Here is a 12,323-nt window from a genome sequence, read left to right as displayed (position 1 = left end):
TATGATTTTTAGGAACTACTGAATTTTTATTTACATTTTCAAGATCATGGATTTAGTTTTCATTAAAGATACTACAGTATTCCCAAACCAAAGTCTAACTTGATTTGGATTTGGTTTTCAGAGATTGGGTCTTGGTTTGCTTTTGGATTTGGATTTGATTTTAGATTTGACTTGGATTTAGTTTTGGTTTTCATGGATTTGTTTTTCACTTACAGTGAAAGACTTCAGGAGATCCCATACCAGGTCTAATCTGAATAGTAACTGAACTAGCAAATACAGTCATGTCCTACAGATTGAAACCACTATAATGTCCCCATTCCCGATATTCTGAGCATTGCCAGATAGAAAGCAGATACAGTAAAATCCACTGGCTTTGTACCCTTTCCTGAAAGTGGAAAGTAGCCACTACTCGGTATCTTTCCCAATGTCTCCCCACTGACTTCAGATGTCAACAATCTTACAGTGAAAAAAAAAAAAAGAAAGATTCCTTCAAATGCCCACTTAGTAAGTATGACAAGCCCCAGGTTTTCAGTATTAACTTAGAGAAAGTAGAACATGATTTTCTATAAAATTTCCTTTAAGCAGCTGGGTTTTATTCTTATTATATTCTCTACTTTTGCATCTCTCTCTTTTTCCTTCTTCTTTTTTTTTTTTTTTTTTTTTTTTTTTTTGGTAGTCAAAAGAAAGTACAATTATGGTGTCTGTAACACCATGCAGATTTTTATTCAGGTTTGCTTTTCCATTGCTACTGCTCCATCTCCATTGACTTCCGGCTTGGAATTTTAATAGCTAAATGTGATGGAAATCCTCACAACCCAGGCTTCTGAAAAGTGGAGATGGGTTAGATCTGGCAGCTTCTTTCCCCTATTTTCTATCAACTCCCACCATTCCTTTGGTTTTTTATAGAGTGAGAATGTGAATAAATTCTCAAACTGTCCTTACCCAATACAAAGATAAACATTAAGAGACATAACTGAAATGTTATTAAAATTTATAAGAAATTCTTTACCTTCATCAACAGAATCTGAAGTGCTGCTTTTGTCCAGAGAAAGATATTCATTTTTATTCAAGTCCAGTGATTTTGATGGCACTCTACTTAACCTCTTCTCTGAAGTTAGTAAAGGACTCTTTTTGATCTGTTTCTCACTTGGGGGTTCCTCTTTCCCTAACCCCTAAAAGGAAAACAATCCAGTTTAAAAAACAGATTATTGGCTTAGATTTTAAAGTGAGATCTTTAATAATAAAGACTCTTGGAAATACAGCTCTTTGGAAAATGTGTTTGTTATGTTTGCATCACATTTCCAATACAGTCCATAAATATTGGTAAACAATAATATATGATAATATATTCTGAAATCATCTTCTGACACAGTACTGAACAATAAATTTAAGAAGAACAATCATATAAGAAGAACTCACAGTCAACATCACGTGAATCACTTGAGCAGAAGGGAAAGGGGAGCAGAGAACAACAACAATAGAGCAGTAGATTCTTTAAAGTGGGCAAGGGAGAGAGGAGTCAAACCCGATTAGTGTCCCCAGACAATACCTGCCCCATCATCTCAGGGAAGAGAACTCCCCCATTCTCAAGACCAGAAACTACAGGGGAAAGAGAAAGCAAATAAAGAGAATAAGAGTCACATAAGAATACAGTGGAGGAAAGAGGTTCAACAGGAAACAATTTCACAGCAAACTCCTAAGAACACAGTTGGCTTTGCTGTTAAAGAACTAAGGGATTGGGCATTAAAATATATTCCATATATGATGCTATCTATACTTTCTGAGAATGGTTTAATCAAGAGATGTCGTTTCTATAATAAATTTAATGTTAGGCATTAAAGTATGAATGCTATTGCTATGTTAGTATTCAAGTAGAATAGTATTAAAATTAGGTTTAATAGACCAGCATAAAAAATATCAACTACATAGCAAAGTACTTTCTTGCATTGAAAGAAGCATATCTGTAATCCTTACACTTCCTGCCCCAGATCTTTGAGTAGCAGTGAAACTCCAGGGAGGATACAGGTTTCTACTGGCCACTCAGAGAACAGAATAACAACTGGGACCCAGGACACAATTTGTGAAAGGATTAAACTACCCTCATCAGAGAACTCATTCTTCAAGCAGAGATTACTGGTAAAATTGAGACTTGATTTATTTGGGAGTTCCACACTGCAAAGCAACATGCCTACTTAGCTGATCCAGAGCCTCTTTAGCAGATGCTGAGTAAGTTTACACACATATTTCTCCTGTTCTTTCTAATTAAGGTATGGCTCCTATTATAAGGAATATAGACAAATACTTGTAGGAAAAGTAACAGTCACTATCTTTTCGTGGGACATTTGAACAGTTTTTATTTGTGTTCTTTTCTATATTTCCTGAATTTTTACAAAGAATATTAATTTTATAACTTAAGAAAGACCTATTTCATCTTAGAAAAAAAATGTTATTTCTCACTTTTTGTTATTTCCAACTTTCTTACAAGTAAAAAGGAAACAAAGTTAGTGACATATGATATTTGTTGCCATATGAGAATCTATCTCATCATACTGTTCTTGAATGCAAAAAAAAAAAAAAAAGACTGAACTATATTGTATCCCATAACCTGAAAATGACAATGAATGTATGACCAATCTTAAAACATTAAAATCTTCCTCTACATTCCATTCCCTTTCCTTAAATGAAATATGACCTCCCTCAGGGACAAAACTAGAAGGAAGAACCAATGGATTAACTATTCTAAGAGCGGGTACAGAAGACAATGTCAAGAAGGTTGTAAGAAAGACTCAAGATTAGTAATTTTGAGAATCCAATTCTCAAAGTCAGACTTTTATAAAAGGATCAGGAGACTGCAAGAGACCTCCTGTCCTGTTACCTCCCCAAATTTGAGTGGTTTGGTTTTCTCCATGAGAACATACAAAAAGATTAGCATCCAGAATCACCTCCCTTACTACAGTAGTAAGTTCCTAAGGGTCTCTATATAAATACTTTTACAAGAAATCCACAACACAAAATCTGACTGAAATAGATGAATGATGCCCGAAACAAGGTGATAACTTGGTGGCCTTTACACATTCTATTCAAAGTTCCCCCAAATTTATTCACAGGAGATGCTGAGAGCTCCATGGGAGAAATTAGAAAAGGCCCATTGCTGGCCACATGTAGATTCACCCTCAATTATAATAGCTTATGGTTATTGAATACTTAATGTGTAATAGGGATTGTTTAATGCAATTTCACATATATTAATTCATGTCATCCTTATAAAAAAAAAAACCCTGTGGAGTATTATAGTCCTCATCTTACAGTTGAGAAAACCAAAGCATAGAAATGTTAAGTAATTAAGTTAACATTTAAGGGCATTCAGGTAGCAAGTGGCAGAGGCAGAATTTGAAACCAAAGCTCTGCTTTAAACCAAGAAATTCAGCTTTGGCCCCAGACTTACATCCCCAGTCAGCAGAATGAAAGCTCTATAGTAGGAGCACTTTCAGCGCTTAGAGTGCGGTCTCTAAATACCATTCTTCACTAAGAACAATGGCCCATTAGGAAAATGGTTAATACTAAGTCTGGGACAGTAAGTGTACAAAGTGTGCCTGGGACATGTTGTTGTGCCAGAAAGAAAGGAAGCCATCAAAGATTATTGATCATTTCTAAAACACAAAGGAGCCCACCTGAAGGGGCTCCTGTTGCCAGAGGAGACAAACTGAGTATTAAAAAAAAATAAATAATGGGGGAGGGAACAATGGGCTTATAATGATATTTGAAAAAATAAAGGAAGAAACTAACTAGTAATTAACCAGATGTGCCTGCTTTCATACTCAGCTTACGAAGCATTTACTGTTACTCAAGCATGCTACTCAGGGTTCTCATCTCCCCCTTCAAAACAAATTCTTTTCACCACACACCACTTACCCTGAGAAAAATTCTGCTAACTACAAATTTCTCTATCATATTTTATTTTTAATGATGCCTATCCCCCTTATAGACAGATGCTCAGGGAACTGTCTGGTAGTTTTGCACCATATCCAGCTCTGAACAGAACAATATATTATTCCCATATAACCTCAGTTAGTTAAAGACTTAAAACCTTTTTCTTAAAATAAAGGAGCAGCCTGACATCCTAAACTTTAAAAATTTTGTACACTTTGTTTTTATTTGATCTTACATTATGATGATCACATGACAGCATCAGATATATTTTAAAAGGGATATCATACACTAACCCCTTTTGGTGAATTTCCATCAATTGACTCTGTCTCTGAAACACGATTAACTGATTCTCGTGTAAAACTTATGGACTTGGAAAATTTTTCATCTGTCACCCCACAATCATCCAAGCTGCTTCTTCCTGGACTTCTATAAGAAACACATCATTATAGAAATATAACCAAGATCAATTTCATACAAATAAGTGATTTAGTCTCCCTACTGAGGTCTTCTCTATTATACAGCATTTTGACAACAAATGGTTTTTTGTAATGTAACAAATAAGTCCTACTTATAACAAGACCATCTTCTTAAACCACCTGCAAATGACTTTATTTCTGAAAATAAGATGTGCTCATATGAGACATTATAAATGTCAGAAACCATTAAAAAATTAACCAAATACCAGCGGCAATAACAGCAAGTAACCCAATGAATATTATAGCTTGTTTGAATTTCAGTTGGGGACCGCCACAAAGCTTTGAAAGGTACAGACTAGATGTTTGGGTTGGATGCCAGTCAGCACCAGGAGGCAGCTCTGGATTTCCTTTCTTCTGACTCAGTTCCAGCTGAGGTGGTGACTTCCTCCCAGAAGGGGGTGCTCCTGATGTCTGAGCACAGACCCCATTGATCAGTCCATGCCCCTTTTCTTGTTCTTCTTGTTCCTAAGAACCAGGTTTAAGGAACAGCTTTCAAATGGTCATAGGAACATGATTACAACAAATGTCCTGGGACTTGCTTTTCCTCTTTCTGGGAGGAGCATAAAGAAAGGAAAATCTATTAAATATAAAAGAAGTACAACTGATCTAATTTTCAGGCCTTGAACTTATTGAGCAATTATTATTCCTATGTAATCATTGCTAGATAGAGACTTAAAGCTCTTCTAAAATAAAGTAGCAGCCTAACATCTTTAGCTAGATTATCCTGAGGAAGGAACAGAAAAGCCAAAGGGCCTTTCATCCCTATTCTACCCCACCCAAATAATACTTAGGTCTGCCACCAAGTCACTCCTGGCTAGGCAGAATGGCAAGACTGAGGGGGACCCAACAAGAAAAATGGCCCTTTGAGACTAGCCCAGCAGCTGAGTGTCTGCATCTGAGGATTTTAAGGATGGGAGTGAGTTGTGGAGAAATACAGAAAGGAAAAAGGAGGAGAGAGAGTGATGGAGAGATTGAAAATGAAGACAAAGAAAGTGGAACAGCTGAGGAAATAAAGGTTTGAGACAGATACACTTCTTTTGGAAATAGGAAGAAAGGGAAAAGGAAGAGAAGAGGAAATAAGAATCTGGCCACATTCTCTCTGAGAAAGCACTCAATTGCTAGAAGAAAGTTTTCTGGTGACCTCAAAAAGCTAGAACTTACAGTGTATAAAGCACTTGGTCAAAAATATTTATTCTCGGCTGCCTGGGTGGTTCAGTCTGTTGAGCGTCTGACCTGGGCTCGGGTCATGATCTCACGGTTCGTGGGTTCAAGCCCCGCATTGGGTTCTGTGCTGACAGCTTGGAGCCTGGAGCCTGCTTTAGATTCTGTCTCCCTCTCTCTCTGTCCCTCCCCCCACTCATGCTCTCTCTCTGTCTCAAAAATAAATGAACATTTAAAAAAAACTTTTTTATGGGAATACAAGCTGGTGCAGCCATTCTGGAAAACAGTATGGAGGTTCCTCAAAAAACTAAAAATAGAACTACCCTACAACCCAGCAATTGCATTACTAGGCATTTATCCACAGGATACAGGTGTGCTGTTTCAAAGGGACACATGCACCCCTGTGTTTATAGCAGCACTATCAACAATAGCCAAAGTATGGAAAGAGCCCAAATGTCCATCGATGGATGAATGGATAAAGAAGATGTATACAATGGTGTATTACTCAGCAATCAAAAAGAATGAAATCTTGACATTTGCAACTACGTGGATGGAACTGGAGAGTATTATGCTAAGTGAAATTAGTCAGAGAAAGACAAAAATCATATGACTTCACTAATATGAGGACTTTAAGAACCAAAACAGATGAACATAAGGGAAGGGAAACAAAAATAATATAAAAACAGAGAAGGGGACAAAACCGAAGAGACTCATAAATATGGAGAACAAACTGAGGGCTACGGGAGGGGTTGTGGGAGGGGGGATGGGCTAAATGGGTAAGGGGCATTAAGGAATCTGCTCCTGAAATCATTGCTGCACTATATGCTAACTAACTTGGATGTAAATTAAAAAAAATAAAATAAAAAAAATTTTTTAATAAAAAAAATATTCTGTTCTTCACAAGAAACTCCTTGAGTTGGCAGGGACCTTGGAAATTATCTAGTTTAACTATCTCATTTCAGAGATGGGTAAAGTGAGGATCTGAAAGGCTAAGAGATTTGCTTGAGGTTGTGCAGATACTTGGTGGCCAAGTCCAGACAAGAATCCAGATCTTCTTTACCATAACCCAAGGCTCTCTGCATTATGTCAACTGTTTTTCTATCCAGCGCCAGTACCTAAGAGACACTAGTAAACTTTACAAGGAGAGTAGTACAATGGAAATTTTTAACTTTACAGAAAACTAATAAAATATGCATGTGCAACCACGTAAAAAAGTCTAAAATATTGATGCTGAGCTGAAACAGTATAAAGAGGATCAGCATAACTAGAAGACTACCTAAATAGAAGAAAAAAAAACTGTAAACATACTGAGACTTCTGAAAGATTTCCATTTTTAACTTGCTATAGAATTTTTAAGAGTTTTATTAAGATATAACTCACATTCCATAAAATTCACCCCATTTAATGTGTACAATACAGTGGTTTATAGAGTTGTACAGCCACAACCACTATCTAGGTTTAGAGCATGTTCATCAACAAAAAGAAATCCTGTGCCTGTTAGTAATTACTCCCCATTCTCCCTTCCTCCCAGCCCTTGGTAAATACTAATCTACTTTCTGTCTCTATAGATGTGCTCATTCTGGATTCCATTTCACATAAATGGATTGTACAATACGTGGTCTTGGGTAACTCACTTCTTTCACTTGCTTCCGTCATTTATAATGTCTACTATAGAATTTTAATGTATTATCCTTAATTGTTTTTATTGCTATGACCTCAATTACCATTGGACAAAATGCACTTTTACTTGTATAGATTAATAAAAATATCCACTCTTCCAAAGAATCCCCATCAGTCAAAAATAGTCTCATCTCTGAATTTATCATATTATCTATTGCTCCTTTTGGCCTATGTCATTTTCAACCCTGTATTATAAGTATTTGCATTCTCCATAGTACTATCAGCTCCTTTCATTAATGCATTCAGTATTTATTGAGTGTCAACTACATGTCAAGCACTATGCTAGGGTTTCCTTGAGGAAACATCATACCGTCTTTGTATCCCTCAAAATACCTACCAGCTAGTTTATTTTATTGTTATCTACAAGCTCAGAGATGTCACTAGGTACTTCTTCAGACCCTTAATAAAAAGTTTTACTAAAACTATGCTTTAAGCAAACCCTAGATAACAGAGTTACAAAATTAACATTTCCTTGCATGTCCTATATTTGTTTACCAATTTAGCAAACTATTCAATGTCCTCACCTTTCACTTCATTCCACTACAAAGACCAAAGAGGCAAATTCCACCCAAAGACAATTTAATAGAAATTCTAAATTGGTAAAGTCTAAAATAATTCTGCTTTAATTAATGATTAATAAGTTGTGATAGTTAACATTTTGCTCTACCTTGGCTGCACAGTATCCTCGATTGACAAAGACAAGTTTTCCATCTCTTCAGCATTTAAGCCTAGCTCATTACCATAGTTCTGCTGGAGCAGCTGCCAGAATTCCTGTCTGGTCAAGCTCTAAAATGACACAAAAATTACACTGAATATTGGAAAATATAAGATACTACAACATAGTGATTCAAACATGAATTTTGAGGTCAAAATGACCTGTTGTGCAGATTCTAAATGTGAAAGTTTGGTAGTTATTTGGCCTTTTCAAATGAAAGTTTTCTGCATGTATAAAAAATGGGTTAACAGGGGTGCCTGGGTGGCTCAATAGGTTTAGCGTCCTACTCTTGATTTCGGCTCAGGTTATGATCTCACAGTTCGTGAGACTGAGTCCCACCTCAGGCTCTGCACTGACAACATGGAACCTGCTTGGTATTCTCTCTCTCTCTCTGCCCCTCCCCTGCCCGTGCTCTCTCTCCTTCTCAAAATAAATAAATAAACATTTTTTAAAAACGGGTTAACAAAACTTACCTGACAGGGTTGATACTGGGAGTAGATAAAATGATGATTTTAAAGTATATAACATAATAACTACTTAAATGAGAAGTAAGAGGTTTCAAATTGTCTCTTCATAAAATAATTTATTCATAGTATTATTGGGCAATCACTAATCTGCAATTTAAATTCTACAATTCAGGGGCCCCTGAGTGGCTCAGTAGGTTAAGCATCTGATTTCAGCTCAGGTCATGATCTCCTGGTTCATGAGTTCAAGCCCCACTTCCAGCTCTGTGCTGACATCTCAGAGCCTGGAGCCTGCTTTGGATTCTGTGTCTCCCTCTCTCTCTGCCCCTCCCCAACTTGTGCTTTGTCTCTCTCTGCCTCTCAAATTAAAAAAGAAATTTTCTTAAAAAAGAAATTTAAATTCTACAGCCCAATAAATAAATAAATAAATAAACAAACAAACAAACAAATAAATAAATTCTACAATCCAACTGTCTACCATGACCACTGGATCAGCATTCAGTGTTCTAATCATCAACTCAAAACCATTCTCTTAATCCATAATGTATCTGAATATTTTGACCATTTTTAACACCTTATATATCAGTAAATTTTAAGTTATATTTTCCTACAATATAAAAGGCAACAGGATAGAATTCAGAGTATTTCCTTTAATTCATTTATAAAAAAATCCATCTTGTTCTTTCTTTATAGGTAACATATCAGTGTTAAAATCATCTAAAACAAAAAAGTCATGCATGCACTGTAGAGCAAAACAAAAACAATAATAATAAGATAACCAATGGTCTGATTTCTAGAAACATTGTAGGTGGTTAATTACATGATTAAGCACAGTAGAGGGAGGCAGCATAACACCTGAGGCAACTGTTGGCAAGACTATTTCTCATTCATTTAGCAAATATTTATTTAGAACCTCCAAACATGTATCACTGCACTACATGGCTAAGAATAAACATGATATATACAAGTTAAGCTCCTTGTTCTCAAACAACTTATAGTTGAAGAACCATGGGAGACTTTTAAGTTAAATATGACAGGCTATAATATTAAGTACTAAAGTACTGATACAATCAACTTACTATAAAAGTCTAAAGGCAAGGATGCCTGGGTGGCTCAGTCAGTTAAGCGTCTGACTTCGGTTCAGGTCATGATCTCATGGTTTGTGAGTTTGAGCCCTGCGTAGGGCTCTGTGCTGACAGCTCAGAGCCTGGAGCCTGCTTCAGATTCTGTGTCTCCCTCTCTCTCTATCCCTCTCCAACTAATGCTCTGTCTCTCTGTCTCTCAAAAATAAATAAATGTAAAAAAAGATTTTTTTAAAGTCTAAAGGCAAGAAATATTACTGTGGATTAGCGTAATCAGATAAGGCTTCACATTGGCTAAATGTCTTCAGCAGAGCTGAAGGAAGGACATGAATGGGGAAAATGGAGAGAGGAGGAAATTTTGAGAGAGAGACACCAACACACAAGTACAAAATAAATACATAAAGAACATAGGTAATGTCTATTTTGCAGTCGGTTAATAGTTTATTGACCTAACTGGGGTAAAAAAAAAATTAAGTTGGAAAATAGAGATAAATATAGGGAGATTTAAGGGGGCCAAATATATGCCTTAAATTCCTCCCTGATATTCCCCTTGACAGATGCCACTTTCTTTTTTCTTTCTCCTTGTTTCTTCTCCATGTCTAGTGGCTACGGAATCTTTGTTACATTACACTAGATGACCTTCACTATATTTTACAGAACCTCGAAGAAATTAAGAAAAAAACTTCTGCATTTTAGACCACTAGTTTCCAATTTGCCATACCCAGACTGGTAAGATTCCACAAGAGTAGTTGATGAAAATTCAGACATTACTATCAATATTTCAAAAAATAAAAAGTATCCAAACAATTACCTACAATAAAGTTATTCAAGCTAAGTAAAATGTCAGGCCCCTTTGAGGCTGAATTACATTAGCCTAGAGCAGTTATTCAGGCTCATAAGAAACTCTCATTGCAAATAATGTTTGTCTAATAAACAATAATGTTCTAAGATTTTATTATTTAGTTATATACCATTTGCTTGGTGGACAAAGTCTTTGGAAGACTAGTGTCCACAAAAGAAAAATAAAAAGGATCACTAGTGGTAGAGAAAGTTAAGGAACTTGATTCTTGATCCTAACACATTTCTTTTCTGATTCCCACTCCAAAAAAGCCATTTGTGTACAGCAGTTAGCTCATACTAATAACTCAATCTTTCAAAGACATTATCTTTGAAATACTTCTAGTGTCATAAGTGGATGGTTAACTTTATAAAGAGAAACAAGAAATATTTCAATATACTTGTGGAAGATTATGTCATAAAAACTTCTCTGAAATAATAAATATCAAACTATTCCAAAAACAGACTAAAAGAAGTAGATAAAACAATTATAAATATTCAGGTGACTTCCTACAACTGAATGACATGAAACTTAGACATAAAATATTAACAATAAAAACACAATTTTATTTGACTACATGAATGTTTTAAATACGTTATCAAAAACTATCAAGATGTGAATAGTTAATAGGGTAATTTCAATATACTTTTTCATTTCTGAGCTTATATATATATAGGAACTTCTATACAAAGTATAAAGTATTTATATATAAAGTATATGTTTACATATATAAATATAAATTTATAAAAATATAAAGTATATATATAAAGTATCTATGTATGTAAATTAGTGGAAAACAAAATAGAACTCATTTAATTCACCATCTTTTTTTAAGTTCACCATTTTATAGATCTGCTCATTTGTTAAAAACAAGTTTTTCCATAAAGTTGATCAGAAAAGACAAAAACATGGTCATTTATTTATAGTCGTGTTGAATATTTAAACATTAAAACATATACCCAGACTGATATTCATAATTCTCTGAATAACAATAATTTTCTAAAGAGGTTGTTTTAAAAAACATCCTAAATTTTAACCAAAGGCTGACCACCTACCTGCAAACAATGAAGAGTCCTGGTTCAGCCTGCAGGCTACTTTAACAAAATAAAGATAAACCAAGCAGCAATCAGATACGACTCAAAAGTCAGAAGATCAATTTCTGGCCCAGAAAGCTTTGTATTCTAAGTATTCTGCAAAGTCTTTATCTGCAGCAGAGTTCCCAATATTTAATTCCAACTACATAAAATCACTGTTTCAATCTTCTCTTTTTGTTATGAGAGGCTTTTCCTTATGAAAGACAAGTCCTACAGAGTTCAAAGCACATTATTTGTCACTTCCTGGTTTGTAGTATCAGCACTCTTTCCAAGGTTGCAGGTCAGAATGCAGAATTGGTAGTTACACCTCACTCTACAGGTTCCTAAGCCACTCCTACTAGAAGAGGATAGGTAAACAGGGTTTTATTAAAGGGACAGCTCTCAGTTTCTTCTGTTCCACAGAAGATTAGAAACAATAAAATGCAAATGAAAATATCTTGCTTATTATGCTCAATTACTATGTCAATCTCATTTTAAGGATTAAATATATCAAGGGCTAAATTTCTTCCTCCATGCTATCGCTTTCTATTCATTTCTAGCAATGTCATTATTACTTCTTCATATGCCACTTCTTCAGTATTGATGTAGCACCTCATCAGACTCATGCATTAACCCTTTATCACTATCAAAGATTGAGTTCTTGAGTATTATAAATGGAACGCCAGGAAATGGCAAGAAGAGTGAGCTATTCAGGTCAAGCAATTCCAATAAGCCCTCGGCACATCATTCATCACTGAAAAGTTTACATCTTCATTACTCAATAGTTCTTTCCTTTAAAAATATTTTTTACTTTCTTCAGAATAATTTCCTGGCAGGGACCTGGGATATAATAAACACACAGAGAGTCTCATCTACCAATTCCAATTTCTTTCCTGAAGAAAAA

The 12,323-nt window shown here is 35.3% G+C and overlaps 1 protein-coding gene across 3 annotated transcripts in view; it reads right to left on the bottom strand.

Moving 5' to 3' along the window:
• GRAMD1C (GRAM domain containing 1C) overlaps window positions 1-12,323 on the bottom strand; it is a 102,551-nt gene that overhangs the window by 27,441 nt on the left and 62,787 nt on the right. For all 3 annotated transcript variants that reach the window (XM_053220880.1, XM_027060877.2, XM_053220881.1), the window contains exons 7-9: window positions 7,915-8,033; window positions 4,224-4,356; window positions 1,010-1,172 (exon numbers count right to left, since the gene is read on the bottom strand). In XM_053220880.1, the coding sequence (XP_053076855.1) occupies window positions 1,010-1,172; window positions 4,224-4,356; window positions 7,915-8,033 (415 nt within the window). The remainder of the gene's footprint in view (window positions 1-1,009; window positions 1,173-4,223; window positions 4,357-7,914; window positions 8,034-12,323) is intronic.

The sequence above is a fragment of the Acinonyx jubatus genome, chromosome C2, assembly GCF_027475565.1.
Source record: "Acinonyx jubatus isolate Ajub_Pintada_27869175 chromosome C2, VMU_Ajub_asm_v1.0, whole genome shotgun sequence".
Taxonomy (NCBI): domain Eukaryota; kingdom Metazoa; phylum Chordata; class Mammalia; order Carnivora; family Felidae; genus Acinonyx; species Acinonyx jubatus.
The sequence above is the reverse complement of the archived record's forward strand: the minus strand, read 5'-3'. Positions and strand labels throughout refer to the sequence as shown.